A 24465-nucleotide genomic window follows, 5' to 3' on the forward strand; every position below is an offset into this window, starting at 1 on the left:
GCTGGCATCATTTTTATGGATATATACAAAGAAATGTCAATTGAAAAAATGTCAAACGAAACATGTGCAGCTAGTTTGCAGTCTTTCCAGCTTCAGTTTGAATTCATTGTGTTAGCTGTGTTGTTGGCTAGCTCCTCTAAACAACACTGTCCTAATGAGAGAGCACATTTTCTATGCCAGGCGAAATCATGCCTCATTAGCTCATTGTTATGGATGTATCCATATAAATGTCACTAGAAAACAAATGCAGCTACTGTTGCTTTTCTGTCTGCACTGTTTGATGTAACTGTAAGTTAGCCATAGTTGGCTAGCAAGGGATAAGAACATTGCCAGCCAGAATGGCAATGGAACATTTTGAATGAACAACTAAGTCGCGTCCATAGGTACAGAACAAAAAGACTGAACGACTGGGTCGTGTCTCTGGCAACCGAACAAATAGAACGAACAACCAGCCGGCTTGGGTAGCAACCCTAGATTTGTTTCGGGACTATATCTTCTGTATGAATTAATTCATCATAATAATGTTTTTAATGACCATCTGTCAATCATTATTTGAATATGTTGGTAACCCATTGTAACAAAGTGATAATGCCCTCAAACACAGTGTTTGGAGGATATATTGGCACGGTTTGGCGGCCCTCGACTTCATCTCAGGCCTAACAACACCCGTGCCAATATATCCTCCAAACACCGGCTTCTCGGGCATTATCACTTAAGTATGTCACTAGTGACTTTCCCCAGAGTATACAAACAGAACAGTTGATGTAATGTGAGTAGGGTTCCTGGAACAGTAAAGCACTCCGGGGCCGAGATGACTAAATGAATAGCACAGCCACAGGATGAATGGATGGGCTGTTCTGTTCATTCTTATTCAGTGTTGCTCAGCATTCGGTTAAAATGAAATGCCCTCTATTTAGTAATAGCTGCAGTTCAATAATGTGTTAATTGAGAGACACATAAACTCTCCTCCAGATTTATTTGGACTGTGAAGCTACATATTTTAAACATGGCTCTATACTCCAGCATTTTGGATTTACGTACAGAATGTCACCTTTTTTTTGAGGGTATTTTCATACACATGGGTAACTGCCAAAATAAAGGAAATTCTTGTGTAAATGAGGGATACAAAGTATATTGAAAGCAGCTGCTTCCACACAGGTGTGGTTCCTGAGTTGATTAAGCAATTAACATCCCATCTTGCTTATTGTATATACATTCCCAGTTGGCCATTATTTTGGCTACCATGGCCAGAAGAAGAGATATCAGTGACTTTAAAAGAGGGTTCTCAAAGGAGCAAATCAAATGAAATGTTATTTGCCACATGCTTTGTAAACTAACACTGAAATACTAACATACAGGTCATTTTCCAACAATACTTACTTACTTACTTTATTGCCCCATGGGGAAGTTTTGTTGCAGTGTCATGTACACGCTTAAAGTGGCGTTTAAATACAAAACAAAATTGATAATATAACTTTCAGAACAGTTACATACCAATAAAACATTCTTTTTTTAAAGACTAGCCTGCTGGCCTTACTGAGTTTTTTATTTTTTTTATTTCACCTTTATTTAACCAGGTAGGCTAGTTGAGAACAAGTTCTCATTTGCAACTGCGACCTGGCCAAGATAAAGCATAGCAGTGTGAACAGACAACACAGAGTTACACATGGAGTAAACAATGAACAAGTCAATAACACAGTAGAAAAAAAGAGAGTCTATATACATTGTGTGCAAAAGGCATGCGGAGGTAGGCGAATAATTACAATTTTGCAGATTAACACTGGAGTGATAAAGGATCAGATGGTCATGTACAGGTAGAGATATTGGTGTGCAAAAGAGCAGAAAAGTAAATAAATAAAAACAGTACTATAGGAACATTAGCCCGAGTTATGTGGGAGGGATTTCACACCTGGCACAAATGATTGTCTAGTTCTGTTTTTCCTGCTGAGGGGTGCCCTATATCTGCGCCCATAGGGGAGTAGTTCCAAGTCCGAGTACAGGGGGTGGCTTGGGTCTAATGCAGAGTTCAATATAAAAAACAACAACATTGAAATAGTGACACGAGGAATAAATACAAAATGAATAAAGAGTAACAATAACGAGTCAAAATAACATAGCTAGAGTATATACAGGGAGTACCAGTACCAAGTCGATGTACAGGGGTATGAGGTACAGTGGGACAAAAAAGTATTTAGTCAGCCACCAATTGTGCAAGTTCTCCCACTTAAAAAGATGAGAGAGGCCTGTCATTTTCATCATAGGTACATTTAAATTACGACAGACAAAATGAGAAAGTTGATTGCCTTTTTGAGTGTACTTTGGAGATGGCGGACCAATTTCGTGACAAAAAAAAACTCTGCAAAAAGTACTGAAGGCAATACAATTACTTAAGCTTAGGGACATTATGTCGAAATGTGTTTATTAGCATGGTAACATTTAATGTACCGTGTTACACTATAACCAACAGTGCAATGTTAGCTGCATATAAAACAAACATAAACAATTGCTGGTGCCAATCCACTACTTACCAGTCCTGGGACAACTGTAATTTCAACAACACTCAAAATGAAGGGAAAAAACATAGGGCCTCACTGACTTGCCCTACTCTCTCTCTCTCTTTTATCATGGCATGTGTCTTAGTTCTGTGGCCTTACTCTCCAACTCTAATTCACACATTATCTCCTCCTGAGAGTGTTGGACTTGGTGATTTGCTGATCCATCAAGGTGCCGGATTTGCCCTCTGCTTGCTCTGTAAATTTGTCCGCATTCTTCTCCAGGTTGTTTTTTCCATCTCATCTTTGGTGTGGCAGGTAACCTGGTAACTGAAAGGTTGCTGAATCGAATCCCCAAGCTGACATGGTAAACATCTGTTGTTGTTCTGTCCCTGAACAAGGCTGTTAACCCCCTGTCCCCTGGTAGGCTGTCATTGAAAATGAGAATTGCTCTTAATTGACTTGCCTAGATAAATAAAGGTTTCTTAAAAAATATCTGGTCCTCTGCAGCCTTTTTCTTCTGACCTTGCAGAGCACTTTCATTCTTCCTCTTCTCCTGGTCCAGGTGTGCTCTGTATTTTGACCTTGCTGATACAGCAGAGGTCAGCAGCTCATAATCACACACCAGTCTCTGGGCGATGACTGGGCCTTCCTGCATGTTACCTCCTTCTTGATGGAGATGCCTCTCGGTGGTTGCTTGCCCATGGGAAGCCATGCAGGAACACATCTAGCCTCGTCTCTGTGGGCCGGAAAGAGAGGAAGTGCTCACTTTTGGCCTCGGGATAGGAAGTTCCCAAACGGTTGGGTAATCATGTCACCTGAAACAATACAGATTAAAGGAAATAAGTGAAAATTAGTCATTATATTACATCAGATAGGCTTCTTTCACTTATATAAGTTATAATTGTGTATACATTTGGTAATAATCGGGAACAAAACATTTTCCAGAATCTTCTGGACAAGACTGCTCATCCTTCCCTGGTACAGTCTGGGTCAGAATACATGAGAGTGGGGTCCAAACCCACCATCTGTCTCCTGGTGGGGTATTTCAGGGGGCTCTTGTCCTGCACTTTCTTTAGGATGTTTGAAATACCCTTGATGCAGTTCCTCCTAAACTCTAGGACAGTAGGCTCTCCTATATTGGATTTTCTCTACAGTTCCTGACAGAGTGATAATGGATAAATAGTGCTAAATAACTTAATACAATCGTGAGGATGCAGTTATCTATCATTTAGGAATGCTTTTCCAACTATTTTGAAGGAGTTCCTACATATGCTGAACATTTGTTGACTGCTTTTTCTTCACTCTGCGGTCCAGCTCATCCCAAACCATCTCAATTGGGTTGAGGTAGGTCGATTGGGTAGACCAGGGCCCTTCTTGGTCAAATAGCCCGTACATAGCCTGGAGATGTTTTGGGTCATTGTCCTGTTGAAAGACAAATTATAGTCCCACTAAGCCCAAATCAGATGGGATGGCGTATCGCTGCAGAATGCTATGGTAGCCATGCTGGTTAAGTGTGCCTTGAATTCGAAATAAATCAGTGTCACCAGCAAAACACCCCCACACCACCTCTTAAATGCTTCACGGTGGGAACCACACATGCGGAGATCATCCGTTCACCTACTCTGCATCTCACAAAGACACGGCGGTTACAACCAAAAATCTCAAATTGTAACTCATCAGACCAAAGGACAGATTTCCACCAGTTTACTGTCCATTGTGTGTGTTTCTTGGCCCAAGCAAGTCTCTTCTTCATATTATTGGTGTCCTTTAGTAGTGGTAAATCTTCATAAAGGCCTAATTCACGCAATCTCCTCTGAATGATTTTCAGATGTGTCTGTTACTTGAACTTTGAAGTATTTATTTGGGCTGCAATCTGAGATGAAGTTAACTCGAGTGAATTTATCCTCTGCAGCAGAGGTAACTCTGGGTCTTCCTTTCCTGTGGCGGTGGTCATGAGAGCCTGTTTCATCATAACGCTTTTTTTTTTTTGCGACTGCACTTGGAGAAACTTTCAAATGACTTGAAATGTCCCAGATTGATTTACCTTCATGTCTTAATGATGGACTGTCATTTCTCTTTGCGTTTTTGAGCTGTTCTTGCCATATATACCACAAACCTTGTCACAACACAACTGATTGGCTCAAATGCATTAAACCTCTTGGTCTAGGGTCCCACCTGGCCCACCTGGTCCCACCTGGCCTGGTGAAATTGCAGAGCCTGAAATTCTAAATACAATATTCTTAATATTAAACATTCATGAAAATACAAGTGTCTTACATCGTTTAAAAGCTTAACTTCTTGTTAATCCAGCCACTTTGTCAGATTTAAAAAAAGCTTTACAGCGAAAGCACACCATGCGATTATCTGAGGACAGCGCCCCGCATACAAAAGCATTACATACATTTTCCAACCAAGTAGAGGCGTCACACAAGTCAGAAATAGCGATAAAATAAATCACTTACCTTTGAAGATCTTCCTCTGTTTGCAATCCAAAGAGTCCCAGCTACATCACAAATGGTCCTTTTGTTCGATAAAGTCCTTTATATCCCAAAAAAGTCAGTTTAGTTGGCGCGCTTGACTCAGCAATCCACCTGTTTCCCTCATTCAAAATGCATACAAATGAATCCCAAACGTTACCAATAAACTTCATCCAAACAAGTCAAACAACATTTCTAATCAATCCTCAGGTACCCTAATATGTAAATAAACAATACAATTTAATAGTATGTTCATTACCGGAGATAAATAACGCTCTCATCCACGCGCACCACAACACTACAGCCAAAATGTGAGCCATTTACAAAAACTACAAATTCTAGCTCATTTTCAAAAACCAAGCCTGAAACTCTTTCTAAAGACTGTTGACATCTAGTGGAAACCCTAGGAACTGCAATCAAGGAGGTATTCCTTTTATATTCCCATAGACAGACATTATAATCAGCGGTGAGCTCAACAACAAACAAACAAATCCGGATGGATTCTCCTCATGTTTTTGCCTGACATATCAGTTCTGTTATACTCACAGACATTATTTTAATAGTTTTAGAAACTTGAGTGTTTTCTATCCAATACTACCAATTATATGCATATCCTAGCTTCTGGGCCTGAGTAACAGGTAGATTACTTTGGGTACCTCAGTTATCCAAACTTCTGAATACTGCCTAATACCCCAAAGAAGTTAACCTCTTGAAGCTAGGGGGCGCTATTTCTATGTTTGGAAAAATAACGGTCCCAAAGTAAACAGCCTATTTCTCAGGACCAGATGCTAGAATATGCATATAATTGACAGATTAGGATAGAAAACACTTTCCAAAACTGTCAAAATATTGTCTGTGAGTATAACAGAACTGATATTGTGAAACCCTGAGAAAAATCAAACCAGGAAGTGGCTTCTATTTTGAAAAAATCCACGTTCCATAGCTTCCCTTTGCTCCATTTAAAGGGATATCAACTAGATTCCTTTTCCTATCCCTTCCGCAAGGTGTCAACAGTCTTCAGACATAGTTTCAGGCTTTTGTTTTGAAAAATGAGCCAGAAAGATAACATCGCGTCAGGTGGTCACATGAGTTTTGCTCGTGCAACAGAATTTGGACAGCTATTGTTTTTCCCTCTCCTACTGATAAAGACATTTGTGGTTGATATATTATCGATTATATATTTTAAAAACAACATGAGGATTGATTATAAAAAACGTTTGACATGTTTCTGTGGACATTGCGGATATTATTTGGAATTTTCGTCTGCGTTGTCATGACCGCTCTTTCCTGTGGATTTCTGAACATAATGCGCCAAACAAACAGAGGTATTTTGGATATAAAAATAATCTTTATGGAACAAAAGGAACATTTGTTGTGTAACTGGGAGTCTTGTGAGTGAAAACATCTGAAGATCATCAAAGGTAAATGATTAATTTGATTGCTTTTCTGATTTTTGTGACCAAGCTACCTGATGCTAAGTGTACTTAATGTTTTGTCATGCGATCAAAAAACTTACACAAACGCTTGGATTGCTTTCGCTGTAAAGCACAATTTCAAAATCTGAGATGACAGGTGGAAAAGGCTAAACTGGTACGCTTGTCGATGGTGACAGGTGTGTGGGATAATCAGCAGCCTGATGACCTAGAGGCTGGAGAGGGAGTATACGTGACAACGATACTGATAACCGATATTAAACATTTTTGCGGCCTTTTAAGCATTCTAGTACAGTTAAATTGACCACTGTGTCCATGTGTGTGTGTTAACTAAGGCACTGCCTCTCAGTGCAAGAGGCATCACTACAGTCCCTGGTTCGAATCCAGGCCGTATCACATCGCGCCGTGATTGGGTCCCATACGGCGGCGCACAATCGGCCCAGAGTCATCCGGGTTTGGCTGGGGTAGGCCATCATTGTAAATACGAATTTGTTCTTAACTGACTTGCCTAGTTAAATAAAGGTTAAACACACACACCACACTGACCAAAAAGTTATTTTGTTGGCATTTACGTAAGTCCCCATTACCAGTAAAACATAATAAAAACCTATTTCTTTCACTTACTTGTTGTGCTGTTTCATTTTTCATTTGTCCAGTCGTTTCATTGTCAACCAGGATTTCCTTCCTTAACTTCTTGACGCTACCCATCCCTTAAGCGGGATAATTGTCATCAGAAACCGCGAACAGAAAGGAGGTATTTGGACATAAATGATGGACTTTATCGAACAAAACAAACATTTATTGTGGAACTGGGATTCCTGGGAATGCATTCCGATGACGATCATCAAAGGTAAGTGAATATTTATAATGCTATTTCTGAGTTTTGTGACACCTCTGATTGGTTGAAAAATGGCTATGTTTTTCTGTGGCTAGGCGCTGACCTAACATAATTGCATGGTGTGCTTTTACCGTAAAGTTTTTTTGAAATCTGACACAGCGGTTGCATTAAGAAGAAGTTTATCTATAATCGTATGTATAACACTTGTATCTTAGATCAATGTTTATGATGAGTATTTCTGTAATTTGATGTGGCTCTCTGCAATTTCACCGGATGTTTGTTTGAGACCATGCATTTCTGAACATAACGCACCAATTTCAAATGAGGTTTTTGGACATAAAGATGAACTTTATCGAACAAAACACACATTTATTGTCTAACATGGAGTCCTGGGAGTGCCATCCGGTAAAATCATCAAAGGTTAGTGATTCATTTGAACACTATTTCTGTCTTTTGTGACACCTCTCCTTCTTTGGAAAATGGCTGTGTGGTTTTCTGTGACTAGGCGCTGTCCTAACATAATCGCAAGGTGTGCTTTCGCCGTAAAGCCTTTTTGAAATCAGACACTGTGGCTGGATTAACAAGAAGTGTATCTTTAATATGGTGTATAATACTTGTATGTTTGAGGAATTTTAATTATGAGATTTCTGTTTGAATTTGGTGCCCTTTCACTGGCTGTTGGCTAGCGTCCCACATATCCCAGAGAAGTTAATTTAGATAAATTAATTTAAGACCTTTTAAGGATCCACAGGCACCCTGTATATAATGCAACAATTTGTGACGAAACTATCAGTAGAGTTGAACATGCGATTGAACTCATTTGAATTTTCTCCGGTACATGAGAATTTAACGGTGAAAGTTATTTGTATTTGCAAAACGTCATCATGCACAGCCTTTTATCTGCAAAAAGTCTGTATGCTGGAAAAGCACATATTATTTCATGCAGATTTTTAAATATTTGCATCAAAATTTGTCGCAAATTGGATGGAAACCTAGCTTATGTCTTGGAGTGTTCTGTTATGCGTAACAGATTTTGGAATGCTGTTCCTTTCATTCAAGATTTACAAAATGCCATTTCATTTCCCCATCAATCTCCCAATGCCTATCCACTATTTAAACTTACAGGCTGCAGGTCAATGAAGGACTGTCTGGTCTCATTGAAGCTGGGTAGGAATATCTTCCTGCCTATTTTGTAGACTGGTGTTGGGAGGATCACTGGCAGAAGTCTTAAAGCAATGTCACCTTGTGTATCTGGAGAGAAGAATGTTTAGTGAATAAATTAATTGTTTCAGGCTATAAATAAATGAGCATCTGAGACCCCACCAGCAGGGTCATTTCAAACTATACCTGCATTTCAGAGAGAAGATCTTGGCCCTGCTCCTCTCTGGGCTGGCGAAGCAAAGTTTTGTCCTTGAAGACTGTGATCTAGTTAAGTGAGTGAAAAACAACAGGGGTTGCAAATCCCAGAGTCCATGTGTGTTTCTGAGCAGGGGTTGTGAGAGAGAGCTTTCAATTTCATGCAGATATGGGATATACATTTAAAATAAATTATGAATATATTTTATTTATTTACTGTCCTATCATGATGGAATGGTCCCCGACCCTATACCCTAGACACACACCTGAGCAACCCAAACACTAAGGAGAAGTCCTTAAATGTTTTATGGGCTTACTGTAAGTAGCCTATACGCAGCCAAATCAGAAAGATGAATGTGGTTGGAGACGTACTAAAGCAGCAACGCCCCCTCAAGATTCCGAGCCTGCCTGGCAGGGTTGGTTCTACAAAACCAAAGCCCCCTGAGGGGAGAGCATAATATACATGTCAATTCTCAAAGCTGCTAATGTGAACCTTGACGACCTTGTACCCAGCTGGTGGGGATTCCGGTGGGGTGCCCCCACCCAGACAGTGCTGGCAACACTAGCTGCAGTATCCCATGGGGAGGGGGTCACACATTCAGAGAGGGTACACATTATTGTGGCCCTGGTGGCACAAAATCATCAAATGTCTGACTGCACACAGATGCTTGGGTATATGGTCAGAATTAAAATTCTTCAAACATACAAGTATTTTACACCATTTTAAAGATAAACTTGTTGTTAATACCACCACAGTGTCCAATTTCAAAAAGGCTTTACGACGAAAGCACACCAAACAATTATATTAGGTCAGCGCCTAGTCACAGAAAAACACAGCCATAATCTGAGTACGGCGCTCAGACACAAATACAAGCCATACAGATACCCGCCATGTTGTGGAGTCAACAGAAGTCAGATATAGCATTATATTCACAATATTCACTTACCTTTGATGATCTTCATCAGAATGCACTCCCAGGAATCGCAGTTCCACAATAAATGTTTGTTTTGTTCGATAAAGTCCATCATTTATGTCCAAATAAATCTCCTTTTTGTTCACGTGTTTAGGTCACAAATCCAAATTCACGATGCGCAAGCCAAATGAAAAGTCAAAAGAGTTCCGTTACAGTTTGCAGAAACATGTCAAACGATTTTTATAATCAATAATGTTTCAACCGGAATATTCCTTTGTCTTTAGAAATGCAATGGAATGCAGCTACCTCTCACGGGCACACGCCTGACTGAGCTCATGGCACTTTGCCAGACCTCTGGTTGAAACAGCTCTCATTCTCTCCCCCTTCACAGTAGAAGCCTCAAACAAGGTTCTAAAGACGGTTGACATCTAGTGGAAGCCTTGGGAAGTGCAATCGGACCAAATTTACACCAACTTGGATTGGCAAAGAGTTGAAAAACTACAAACCTGAGATTTCCCACTTCCTGGTTGGATTATTTTCTCAGGTTTTTCCCTGCCATATGAGTTCTGTTATACTCACAGACATCATTCAAACAGTTTTAGAAACTTTAGAGTGTTTCCTATCCAAATCTAATCATATGCATATCATAGTTTATGGGCCTGAGTAGCAGGCAGTTTACTCTGGGCACCTTATTCATCCAATCTACTCAATACTGAACCCCAGCCATAAGAAGTTAACAAAAATACTTTTATAATTTTCACATTTCATATATAATGTTAAGGGAAACTTGACAGAAAAAGGGGATATACTTTCAAGTTACAGTATTTCCTTTATAACCTTTTTAATGACATCACAAAATAAAAACCAATGTGACATTAGTTTTCTATAGATCATCTCCGACCATTCCCCACGTTCTTAGGTTAGAAATATTGTTCCAGAATTCACTTGTTGAACGTGTTAGAGTTTTGTCGGGAAGACTCTGTGGAGACAAAGGAACATTCCTTTGGTTAACCTCTAGCGACGAGCAATCCCGTATCCGTGAGCGTAATCATAGCCTCAAGCGCATTACCATAACGCAACATTTCCTATTCATGAAAATCGCAAATGAAATTAAATAAATATATTCAAACACAAGCTTAGCCTTTTGTTAACAACACTGTCATCTCAGATTTTCAAAATATGCGTTACAGCCAACGTTAGACAAGCATTTGTGTAAGTTTAGCATGGCATAATGCTATGCTAGGCTGTGCTGGCAGCAGGCAACATTTTCACAAAAATAAGAAAAGCAACCAAATTAAATAATTTACCTTTGAAGAACTTCAGATGCTTTCACTCAGGAGATTCCCAGTTAGATAGCAAATGTTCCTTTTTTCCAAAAATAATATTTTTGTAGGCTAAAAACGTCACGTTTGTTCATCCTGCTTGGCTGAGAAATCGACAGAAAAATACTTCAACTATAATGCATTAGCATAAAGCAACTTTTTCTATTCATGAAAATCACAAATGAAAGGAAATAAATATATTGAAACGCAAGCTTAGCCTTTTGTTAACAACACTGTCATCTCAGATTTTCAAAATATATTTTTCAACCAAAGCTACACAAGCATTTGTGTAAGGATATTGATAGCCTAGCATAGCATTAAGCCTAGCATTCAGCAGGCAACATTTTCACAAAAACAAGAAAAGCATTCAAATAAAATAATTTACCTTTGAAGAACTTCGGATGATTTCAATGACGAGACTCTCAGTTAGATAGCAAATGTTCATTTTTTCCAAAAATATTATTTGTGTTGGCGAAATAGCTCAGTTTTGTTCATCACGTTTGGCTAAGAAAAAGACCGGAAAATGCAGTCACTACAACGCCAAACGTTTTTCCAAATTAGCTCCATAATATCGACAGAAACATGGCAAACGTTGTTTAGAATCAATCCTCAAGGTGTTTTTCACATATCTATTCGACAATATATCAGTCGTGACAGTTGGTTTCTCATCAGAAGCAAACAGAAAAATACTGCAGCTGGAGATTACGCAATAATTGCGACGGAGGACACCAAGCGACCACCTGGTAGATGTAGTCTCTTATGGTCAATCTTCCAATGATATGCCTACAAATACGTAACAATGCTGTCGACACCTTGGGGAAGCGACAGAAAGCCTAAGCTCATTCGTGGCCCATTCACAGCCATATAAGGAGTCATTGGCATGAGGCGGGTTCAAAAGATGTGGCACTTCCTGATCAGTTTTGGAAACGTCAGAGTGTTTTCTTTCCAAAGCTGTCAATTATATGCGTAGTCGAGCATCTTTTCGTGACAAAATATCTTGTTTAAAACGGGAACGTTTTTCATCCCAAAATTAAAATAGCGCCCCCTATATCCAAGAAGTTAATACTGGAGAGGGAGACCCTAGATTCCGTTTCCTTTAATTTACAGCAGGGTGTGAGCTGTCAAATCGGCCCAGTTCCCTACTCCCCTCTTCTGTGGGTGAGAGAGGTCTGGTTATTGTCATCCATTGCCAAGCTGATCTGACCCATTTGGATCCTCACAGGACAGTCAGGACAAGATGTTACACTCATTTATCACCCCAAAAATGTTTGAGTGAGTGCAACACAAACATATTTCCAGGGTGTTGATGCATCCTCCTCCCAATACAGCCTCTTCCAACATCAAGGGTAGGGGAAGGGTATCCATCTGCAAAAGTAAAGTTTTGCTTTGATTTCAAATCAACTCATATTGTTGCTAGCTAGCTACCATAGCTGTTGTACTAGCTAACATGCTACTGAACTGTAACACTAGCATATTGACTTGCATCTTGGTATTAAAAGACAGCAATGTATTCACATAAAAATAAAAGTGTTTCGACAAATCATTAGTTAGCTAGCTACCTATGACCTGAATTGTGAAAAATATAATAGCTAACGTTAGCTAGCTAAGCGCTAGCCAGTCAGTCAGTGGCACTGACAGATTGGAACTGGTATCAACTAAATGTGAAATTACATTGTGTGTCTGTCTTTATTGATTTGTCGAAGGCATTTGACACCGTGGACCATGCTGTGTTGGTGCAAAGGTTAAAATGTTGTGGAATGACTGGTCATGCTCTAGATTGGTTTAGCTATTATCTATTAAATCATACACAATGTGTATTAGAGTTGTGCTCAGGTGTTCCCAAAGGTTCTATTTTTGGCCCAATATATCAACAACGTAGGATTATATTGAAACAGCGGATGTTCATTTTTATGCAGATGATACTGTTCTTTATTCAAGTGGTGGTAGTTTTTCTTTAGCATTTGAAAATGTCCAAAGAGCATTTAGCACCATACAACAGAATCTGTATGATTTGAGGCTGGTTGTGAATTTGGGTAAAACAAAATTCATGTTATTTTCAAATGCCAGGCATGTTACTAATCATGTTGTGGCCAAACGTTTTGAGAATGACACATATATTAATTTTCACAAAGTCTGCTCCCTACATTTGTATGATGGCAATTTTCACAAACTCCAGAATGTTATGAAGAGTGATCAGATTAATTGCAAAGTCCCTATTTGCCATGCAAATGAACTCAATCCCCAAAAAACATTTCCACTGCATTTCAGCCCTGCCACAAAGGACCAGCTGACATCATGTCAATGATTCTCTCGTTAACACAGGTGGGAGTGTTGACGAGGACAAGCCTGGAAATCACTCGGTCATACTGATTGAGTTCGAATAACAGACTGGAAGCTTCAAAAGGAGGGTGGTGCTTGGAATCATTGTTCTTCCTCTGTCAATCTTGGTTAACTGCAAGTAAACAAGTGCCGCCATCATTGATTTGCACAAAAAGGGCTTCACAGGCAAGGATATTTCTGCCAGTAAGATTGCACCTAAATCAACCATTTATCAGATCATCAAGAACTTCAAGGAGAGCAGTTCAATTGTTGTGAAGAAGGCTTCAGGGCACCCAAGAAAGTCCAGCAAGCACCAGGACCATCTCCTAAAGTTGATTCAGCTGCGGGATCAGGGCACCACCAGTACAGAGCTTGCTCAGGAATGGCAGCAGGCAGGTGTGTGTGCATCTGCACGCACAGTGAGGCGAAGACCTTTGGTGGATGGCCTGGTGTCAAGAAGGGCAGCAAAGAAGCCACTTCTCTCCAGGAAAAACATCAGGGACAGACTGATTTCTGCAAAAGGTACAGGGATTGGACTGCTGAGGACTGGGGTAAAATCATTTTCTCTGATGAATCCCCTTTCCGATTGTTTGGGGCATCCGGAAAAAAGCTTGTCCGGAGAAGACAATGTAAGCACTACCATCAGTCCTGTGTCATGCCAACAGTAAAGCATCCTGAGACCATTCATATGTGGGGTTGCTTCTCAGCCAAGGGAGTGGCCTCACTCACAATTATGACTAAGAACACAGCCATGAATAAAGAATGTTACCAACACATCCTCCAAGAGTAACTTCTCCCAACCATCCAGGTGATGAACAATGCCTTTTCCAGCATGACGGAGAACCTTGCCATAAAGCAAGAGTGATAACTAAGTGGCTCGGGGAACAAAACATTGATATTTTGGGTCCATGGCCAGGAAACCCCCCAGACCTTAATCCCATTGAGAACTTGTGGTCAATCCTCAAGAGGCGGGTGGACAAACAAAAACCCCAAACAATCTGGGTTTTGTATTGATTATGCAAAAATGGACAGATATCAGTCAGGATGTGGCCCAGAAGTTAATTGACAGCATGCCAGGGCAGATTGCAGAGGTCTTGAAAAAGAAGGGTCAACACTGCAAATATTGACTCTTTGCATCAACTTCATGTAATTGTCAATAAAAGCATTTGACACTTATGAAATGCTTGTAATTATACTTCAATATTCCACAGTAACATCTGACAAAAATATCTAGAGACACTGAAGCAGCAAACTTGTGAAAAATCATATTTGTATCCTTCTCAAAACTTTTGGCCACAACTGAACATTGGATGGACAGTGACGGGAAAAAGGTATTTGATCCCCTGCTGATTTTGTACGTTTGCCCACTGACAAATAAACCTAATGGTAGGTTTATTTGAACAGTGAGAGGCAGAATAACAACAACAAACAACAACAAAATCCAGATAAACGCATGTCAGAAATGTTATAAATTGATTTGCATTTTAATGAGGGAAATAAGTATTTGACCCCCTCTCAATCAGAAAGATTTCTGGCTCCCAGGTGACTTTTATACAGGTAACGAGCTGAGATCAGGAGCACACTCTTAAAGGGAGTGCTCCTAATCTCAGCTTGTTACCTGTATAAAAGACACCTGTCCACAGAAGCAATCAATCAATCAGATTCCAAACTCTCCACCATGGCCATGACCAAAGAACTATCCAAGGATGTCAGGGACAAGATTGTAGACCTACACAAGGCTGGAATGGGCTACAAGACCATCGCCAAGCAGCTTGTTGAGATGGTGACAACAGTTGGTGCCATTATTCGCAAATGGAAGAAACAAAAAAGAACTGTCAATCTCCCTCGGCCTGGGGCTCCATGCAAGATCTCACCTCGTGGAGTAGCAATGATCTTGAGAACAGTGAGGAATCAGCCCAGAACTACACGGGGGGATCTTGTCAATGATCTCAAGGCAGCTGGGACCATAGTCACCAAGAAAACAATTGGTAACACATTACGCCGAGAATAACTGAAATCCTGCAGTGCCCGCAAGGTCCCCCTGCTCAAAAAAGCACATATAGTATATGCCCGTCTGAAGTTTGCCAATGAACATCTGAATGATTCATAGGACAACTGGGTGAAAACTCACCGTGTTTGGAGGAGGAGGAATGCTGCCTATGACCCCAAGAACACCATCCGTCAAACATGGAGGTGGAAACATTATGCTTTGGGGGTGTTTTTCTGCTAAGGGGACAGGACAACTTCACCACATCAAAGGGACGATGGACGGGGCCATGTACCGTCAAATCTTTGGTGAGAACCTCCTTCCCTCAGCCAGGGCATTGAAAATGGGTCGTGGGGATGGGTATTCCAGCATGACAATGACCAAAAACACACGGCCAAGGCAACAACGGAGTTGCTCAAGAAGAAGCACATTAAGTTCCTGGAGTGGCCTAGCCAGTCTCCAGACCTTAATCCCATAGAAAATTTGTGGAGGGAGCTGAAGATTCGAGTTGCCAAACGTCAGCCTCGAAACCTTAATGACTTCTCGAAACCTTAATGAGATCTGCAAAGAGGAGTGGGACAAAATCCCTCCTGAGATGTGTGCAAACCTGGTGACCAACTACAAGAAACATCTGACCTCTGTGATTGCCAACAAGGGTTTTGCCACCAAGTACTAAGTCATGTTTTGCAGAGGGGTCAAATACTTATTTCCCTCATTAAAATGCAAATCACTTTCTAACATTTTTGACATGCGTTTTTCTGGATTTTTTTGTTGTTATTCAGTCTCTCACTGTTCAAATAAACCTACCATTAAAATTATAGACTGATCATTTCTTTGTCAGTGGGCAAATGTACAAAATCATCCCTCACTGTACATAGAGCAAGTACAAATGTTTGTGGGTGGATGACAAGCTGAGCTTCAGTATTCATGTGGAGAACTTGATAAGGAACCTTGCAGCAACAAATTCATTTTTGTAAGGGACTGGCTCAAATTAAGATCCTACATCTGTAACATTTTGGAGAATTAACGTATGGTTAGGGGAAGTGTTATATAAAATGCCACAGTTGTCTCTGACAGTTGCGTTATACGCCCACCCATACTCCTTGACCAACCTCCCTACTTTCATTTCGGTCTTAAAGATGCACTATGCAGAAATTGCTCCGTCATTTCCTCATTGCAAAAATTCTAATAGTTCACCTAATTTCAGTGTATGTGACAAAGCAAGCAAGTATAGTGTAGAGTATCATTGTACCATCTAAACCACTGTGAAACATCTTAAACATGTCAAAAATGATTGTATTTTCAGATGTTTGAAGCTGGTGTACAAAACCAAAAGTAAAAGAAGCAAAATCGAAACTTAAGAACAGGATGCATAGACATAGTGCACATAGAACATATCTAATACTTCTCTTTTCAATGAGAATGACAGATCTATAACCCACATGTGAATTTGGTCGGGTCACCCAAAAAGTTACATATTGCAACTTTAAGTAACCAGACCATTATTCCATTTGTAATGTAACATGTACTAAATGGAGGTACACAAATTTAAGTGACATATCCTATGTCTGACTAATGTGGTCAGGCTGAAAATAGTGTCGTTTTCAGGTATCAAGGTAAGACCCAGATGCAGAGCGTGTCGAAGTAACAATGCTTATTACAGCAACAGGGGCAAAGGTGCAGGACGGCAGGCTCAGGTCAGGCAGAGGTCAGTAATCCAGAGGTTGGGCAACAGGACAGGACAGCAGGCAGGCTCAGGGGCAGGCATAGTGGTCAGGCGGGTGTGTACAGGGTCAGGACCGGCAAGGGTCAAAAACCACAGAGGCCGAGAAAAGAGAGACTCGAGAAAAGCAGGCTCTGACACAAAAACGCTGGTTGGCGTGACAAGACGAACTGGCAACAGACAAACAGAGAACAGAGGTATAAATACACAGGGGATAAATGGGAAGATGGGCGACACCTGGAAGGGTGTGGAGACAATCACAACGACAGGTGAAACAGATCAGGGTGACAGTAGGAGCGATTGTTAACTAACTGTAAACAATTTTATCTGGCATCTTGGATAACTGTGAGGTGAACAAATTCACATATTTACCATTAATTAGTTACCTCTAGTCTCCAAAATGGCAAGGTGTCTCCAGCAATGTTTACTTTTTGACGTTCTTTTACATTTCCACTTTCCAAGCGTATTCTATTCTGTCCAGTTGTTTTAGCCTATCTTAACTAACTAACTACATCGGTAACACTGATGTACTGCAGATAAGATGTCTCATTGAGTGTATGCGACTCTTCAGCATTACACTATGCACTGAGTATACACAACATTAAGAACACCTGCTCATTCCATAACCATAGACTGACCAGGTGAAAGCTATGATCCCTTATTGATGTCACTTGTATGTGACAAAACACTTCAATCAGTGTAGATGAAGGAGAGGAGACAGGTTAAAGAATGATTTTTAAGACTTGAGACAATTGAGACATGTATTGTGTATGTGTGCCATTCAGAGGGTGAATGGGCAAACAAAATATTTAAGTGCCTTTGAACAGGGTATGGTAGTAGGTACCAGGCGCATCGGTTTGTGTCAAGAACTGCAACGCTGCTGGGTTTTTCGAGCTCAACAGCTCAACAGTTTCCCGTGCGTATCAAGAATGGTCCACCACCCAAAGGACATCCAGCCAACTTGACACAACTGTGGGAAGCATTGGAGTCAACATGGGTCATCATCCCTGTAGAACACTTTCGACACCTTGTAGAGTCCATCCCCCGACGAATTGAGGCTGTTCTGAGGGCACCTAATGTTTGATATAATCAGTGTATATGTATTAAGTTGTCCTGCTTAGCGTTAGTTAGACAGGTTATGCCATGACTGTTCCAGCCACTCTTATCAGGGGTGTAATTTGTATTAATGGGAACAGAGTTAGGGTGTTTCTAATGAGAGAGCTTGGGACTCTAAGGTTCTATCTGCAAAAAGATGATTCTGAGATAATTGGCTTTAATGTTCTGATTTGAATGGTGTCAGCAATTTTTTATCTACTATTCTTTTGAATTCAACAACATGCATTGGGATATTTAGAGTACTATATACAGTGGGAGAACAAGTATTTGATACACTGCCGATTTTGCAGGTTTTCCCACTTACAAAGCATGTAGAGGTCTGTAATTTTTTATCATAGGTAGACTTCAACTGTGAGAGACGTAATCTAAAAAAAACTAAAATTCAGAAAATCGCATTGTATGATTTTTAAGTAATTAATTAGCATTTTATTGCATGACATAGGTATTTGATACATCAGACAAGCAGAAATTAATATGTGGTACAGAGACCTTTGTTTGCAATTACAGAGATCATACGATTTTGGCCCACTCCTCCATACAGACCTTCTCCGGATCCTTCAGGTTTCGGGGCTGTCGCTGGGCAATACAGACTTTCAGGTCCCTCCAAAGGTGTTATATTGGGTTCAGGTCTGGAGACTGGCTAGCCCACTCCAGGACCTTGAGATACTTCTTACGGAGCCACTCCTTAGTTGCCCTGGCTGTGTGTTTCGGGTCGTTGTCATGCTGGAGGACCCAGCCATGACCCATCATCAATGCTCTTACTGAGGGAAGGAGGTTGTTGGCCCCATCCATCCTCCCCTCAATACGGCGCAGTCGTCCTGTTCCCTTTGCAGAAAAGCATCCCCAAAGAATGATGTTTCCACATCCATGCTTCACGGTTGGGATGGTATTCTTGGGGTTGTACTCATCCTTCTTTTTCCTCCAAACACGGCGAGTGGAGTTTAGACCAAAAAGCTCTATTTTTGTCTCATCAGACCACATGACCTCCCATTCCCATTCCTTCTCTGGATCATCCGGATGGTCATTGGCAAACTTCAGACGGGCCTGGACATGCACTGGCTTGAGCAGGGGGACCTTGCGTGCGCTTCAGGATTTTAATCGATGACGGCGTAGTGTGTTACTAATGGTTTTCTTTGAGACTGTGGTCCCAGCTCTCTTCAGGTCATTGACCAGGTCCTGCCGTGTAGTTCTGGGCTGATCCCTCACCTTTCTCATGATCATTGATGCCCCACGAGGTGAGATCTTGCATGGAGCCCCAGACCGAGGCTGATTGACCATCATCTTGAACTTCTTACATTTTCTAATAATTGTGCCAACAGTTGTTGCCTTCTCACCAAGCTGCTTGCCTATTGTCCTGTAGCCCATCCCAGCCTTGTGCAGGTCTTCAATTTTATCCCTGACGTCCTTACCCAGCTCTCTGGTCTTGGTCATAGTAGAGAGGTTGGAGTCTGTTTGATTGAGTGTGTGACAGGTGTCTTTTATACAGGTAACGAGTTCAAACAGGTGCAGTTAATACAGGTAATGAGTGGAGAACAGGAAGGCTTCTTATAGAAAAACTAACAGGTCTGTGAGAGCCGTAATTCTTACTGGTTGGTAGGTAATCAAATACTTATGTCATGCAATAAAATGCTAATTAATTACTTATAAAAATCATACAATGTGATTTTCTGGATTCTTGTTTTAGATTCCGTCTCTCACAGTTGAAGTGTACCTATGATAAAAATTACAGACCTCTACATTAGAGGTCGACCGATTATGATTTTTCAACGCCGATACTGATACCGATTATTGGCGGACCAAAAGGCCGATACCGATTAAATTGGCCGATTTATTTATATTAAAAAAACATGTATTTGTAATAATGACAATTACAACAATACTGAATGAACACTTATTTTAACTTAATATAATACATCAATAAAATCTATTTAGCCTCAAGTAAATAATGAAACGTGTTCAATTTGGTTTAAATAATGCAAAAACAAAGTGTTGGAGAAGAAAGTAAAAGTGCAATATGTGCTATGTAAGAAAGCTAACGTTTCAGTTCCTTGCTCAGAACATGATAACATATTAAAGCTTGTGGTTCCTTTTAACATGAGTCTTCAATATTCCCAAGTAAGAAGTTTTAGGTTGTAGTTATTATAGGAATTATAGGACTATTTCCCTCTGTACCATTTGTATTTCATTAACCTTTGACTATTGGATGTTCTTATAGGCACTTTAACAGTATAGCTTCCGTCCCTCTCCTCGCTCCTCCCTGGGTTCGAACCAGCAACACAATGACAACAGCCACCATCGAAGCAGCGTTACCCATGCAGAGCAAGGGAAACAACCACCCCAAGGCTCAGAGCGAGTGAAGTTTGAAACGCTATTAGCGCGCGCTAACTAGCTAGCCATTTCACTTCGGTTGCACCAGCCTCATCTCGGGAGTTGATAGGCTTGAAGTCAACAGCACAATGCTTGACGCACAACGAAGAGCTGCTGGAAAAACGCACAAAAGTGCTGTTTGAATTAATGTTTACGCGCCTCTTCTGCCTACCACCGCTCAGTCAGATACTTGTATGCTTGTATTATCAGTCAGATTATATGTAACGCAGGACACGCTAGATAATATCTAGTAATATCATCAACCATGTGTAGTTAACTAGTGATTATGATTGATTGTTTTTTATAAGATAAGTTTAATGCTAGCTAGCAATTTACCTTGGCTTACTGCATTCGCTTAACATGCAGTCAGTCTCCTTGTGGAGTGCAACGAGAGAGAGGCAGGTCGTTATTGCGTTGGACTAGTTAACTGTAATGTTACAAGATTGGTTCCCCCGAGCTGACAAGGTGAAAATCTGTCGTTCTGCCCCTGAACGAGGCAGTTAACCCACTGTTCCTAGGCCGTCAATGAAAATAAGAATGTGTTCTTAACTAACTTGCCTGGTTAAATAAAGGTATTTAAAAAAATTATAATAATCAGCAAATCGGCAACCAAAAATACCGATTTCCGATTGTTATGAAAACTTGAAATCGGCCCTAATTAATCGGGCTACCTCTACTCTACATGCTTTGTAAGTAGGAAAACCCGCAAAATCGTCAGTGTATCAAATACTTGTTCTCCCCACTGTAGGTAGAGAACATTGAACAGAACAACTACATTTGAACAAAAATGCAGATGAAACTTTAAAGTCCTAAGCTCTTGAATGGCTGTAATAAAAGCATATTGTTTTGGATTGACAATTGCCCCCTCGCAATTATTCTACCTGAGAGGAATTTGCATGTAATAAAGAGGCCGACTCCATTCTATAATTTACATCACTGTGCTAAAAGGTGCTGTACAGTATGCTTTGGGTGTATTTATGTATGTTGTTTTCCATTCCAGGTTCTGACATTGTACAGTGGATGATCAAAAACCTGAACATTGATGATCAAGGTAATGTATGCTCATTAGTGTCCTCATGTCTTTACTTATGTGACACTAGACATGTGAAAGAGTGAGTAATTTGCAGTTATGTTACATACAACACTCTTATTCTTGAGAAGTTCCTTCCATGTTTAACATGTCAATGGCTAATTAGAATCATTGTAACATTAGTTGAAAAGTAGCCTAAAGTCAGACTTTGTTTCTCTAAAACCTCGGTAGCAGTGCTTTTCTAAAGCAATTGATTTGATTATATAACCTAGTAGGCGCCATCATGTTAGGTCACGCCATTCGAAGGGAACAACATGTTTCAAAAGGTTGGTTATTATCACTTTGCCATGGAGTGAGAGGAAGGGGGAAGGTTTTCAATGGCGGACAGAGGGAGGCAATAGGTATAACCCATGTCACTGATTTAGAGGAGAGGGGAAGCCTTTGAGTGCTGGACAGAAAAATAATTGGCCTGTCTTCTCTCCCTCAGGCTCCATACCTGGCAAAAATCTGTTGAGACTCTATTGTATTTCCTCGTCTTCCTACCTGTTTTCAAAGCACTCAGTTAACAGCTCCACACACGGCCTGTTCAATAAGACAATCACAAAGAGCCCTTGATGTGTGTGTTTGTTTTCCCATGTGTGTACCTTCTGGTGCATGCCTTGGTATGGAAGGGTCGATTCACCCGCATTAGTGATTTTATTTTCACTTTTTAAAACAAAGCTGACTCAACAGCACTCCACAAATTGCGCATGGACCGTGGAGCACTGGAGAACTCTCAAAAGCACTGCAGTCAGGCTGAAATACCTGCGCCTATACTTCAGCAGGAAACAGGTTCAGACTGAATCTCTGATTCCTTTACTTCAAGAGGAATGATTGAGGAATCTCATTGCACTGTGTTGTCACTCACAAGGTCTGACGAGCAGGAAATTGCACAGAAACACATTTAAGCTTGAGAGAATCTTGTTTGAGGTCCCAATGGTCCTGTGAGAAAAATGTGATTACAAATGATATAGAACACTAAAGTCCCAATATGCTCATTAGAACATTCTAGTATAGAAATGACCTCAAATGAATTATAATCTGCATGCCAGGGTATTCACGGGGACAATACAGTACATTTTAATGGCTGAGTCACTGTAAAGACGATTACAGGGCACACGAGTGGAGTCGGGGGTCAAAAAGTCAGATAGCTTTACATTAGCTAGGGAATAAAAATGTGAGGACACTCCCCAAGCCAGACACTAATTTCTATTTCAGTTTAAAAAATTATATTTTTTATTCTCCTGTTCCATCCTTTGTTTAGGATATGAATCCGATTAGCCTACAAAGCAGCTATGTACCTCTTGGTTCTTGACACTTTTATCCACAGTTGGTGGTTATAAATGCATGCTTTAGCACTTAGGGCTATGTGCTAACAATCCATCAATTTTTTAAAGTTATTTTGGGGGGTGACTGGATTCGTCTTTAATCCTGTTTGATATCCACTGTGTCTGAAGCTCTAACCAGACAGTAATATAGATGCATGTGCAAATCCTCTGTGTAGCTTCCCAACAGAAGAGAATATCTGTCTCTTTCTTTCTGTAATTGCTTTATCTAGAACAATTTTGCTGTTTTGGTTCAAAACACTGTATCCAAATTGCAGACTAAAAATCTCACACAAGCATACAATGCATAAAACATATCACACACATCCACACACAAATACACTGAAAGGGCACATTTATGAGTAAGCTAAACATACACTATGTGACCAAAAGTATGTGGACACACAGATCTTGACAAACCATTTCTGTATGGACCTCGCTTTGTGCACTGGGGCATTGTCATGCTGAAACAGGAAAAGGCCTTCCCAAAACTTTTGCCACAAAGTCGGAAGCACAGAATTGTCTAGAATGTCATTGTACGCTGTAGTGTTAAGATTTCCCTTCACTGGAACTAAGGGGCTTAGCCTGAACCATGACAAACAGCCCCAGATCATTATTCCTCCTCCACCAAACTTTACGGTTGGCACTATGTATTGGGGCAGGTAGTTTCCACTGCTCCAGAGTCCAATGGCGGTGAGCGTTACACCACTCCAGTTGACGCTTGGCATTGCACATGGTGATCTTAGGCTTGTGTGCGGCTGCTCAGCCATTGAAACCAATTTCATGAAGCTCCCGACGAACAGTTCTTGTGCTGACGTTGCTTCCAGAGTCAGTTTGGAACTCAGGAGTCAGTGTTGCAACCGAGGACAGACTATTTTTTACACACTACACGCTTCAGCACTCTGTGGTCCCGTTCTGTGATCTTGTCTGGCTTACCACTTCGTGACTGAGCCGTTGCTGCTTCTAGACGTTTCCACTTTCCAATAACAGCCCTTACAGTTGACCGGGGCAGCTCTAGCAGAGCAGACATTGTACGAACTGACAGTGCCACGTTGAAAGTCACTGAGCTCTGCAGTAAGGCCAATTTACTGCCAATGTTTGTCTATGGCGATTGCATGGCTGTGTACTCTATTTTTTTAAACACCTGTCAGCAACGGGTGTGGCTGAAATAGCAGAATCCACTAATTTGAAAGGGTGTCCATTTTGTATATAGTGTATCTTTAAACATTAATGAGTGATCATTTATTAATGCATAGCTGGGTCGTACACATTCTAGATACAGAGAGACAAGGTGGAAATAGTGATACAAATATAATGTGTTTCATTTTACATTAGGAGGGGTAACGGATATGGCATATGAGGTCAGAATTACCTTTGAGGCCGTCCCTTAAGGTACTATGCTGACCTCATATGCCATACCCCGGTGGAGGGGGGAAGTGGGATGTTTCAAAGGGGACAATGGGAATATTAGGGGTGCTGTGGTGGAAAATTATATGATGCTGTTTGTGTTGTCCAGTGGAGGCCCTTCACATAGGGACCCTGATGGCTGCCCATGGCTACTTCTTCCCTATCTCAGACCACGTACTCACACTCAAAGACGACGGCACTTTTTACAGGTTTCAGGTACAGTGAATTCATAGGCTGTATGGCTGTTATATGTACTATAATGTACTCCTTCTTTATCTCATCCAATCCATATCAGACCACACAGGGAGGACTCAATC

At 40.8% G+C, this 24465-nt stretch overlaps 1 protein-coding gene across 1 annotated transcript in view; it reads left to right on the forward strand.

The window, feature by feature from the left end:
* The window catches only part of LOC115113183 (regulator of G-protein signaling 7), a 120066-nt gene that overhangs the window by 76598 nt on the left and 19003 nt on the right, over window positions 1-24465 (forward strand). Inside the window, exons 4-5 of the mRNA XM_029640534.2 lie at window positions 21348-21398; window positions 24258-24364. Coding sequence (XP_029496394.1) covers window positions 21348-21398; window positions 24258-24364 — 158 coding nt within the window. The remainder of the gene's footprint in view (window positions 1-21347; window positions 21399-24257; window positions 24365-24465) is intronic.

This window comes from Oncorhynchus nerka, linkage group LG28, assembly GCF_034236695.1.
Source record: "Oncorhynchus nerka isolate Pitt River linkage group LG28, Oner_Uvic_2.0, whole genome shotgun sequence".
In the NCBI taxonomy this organism is placed as follows: Eukaryota; Metazoa; Chordata; class Actinopteri; order Salmoniformes; family Salmonidae; genus Oncorhynchus; species Oncorhynchus nerka.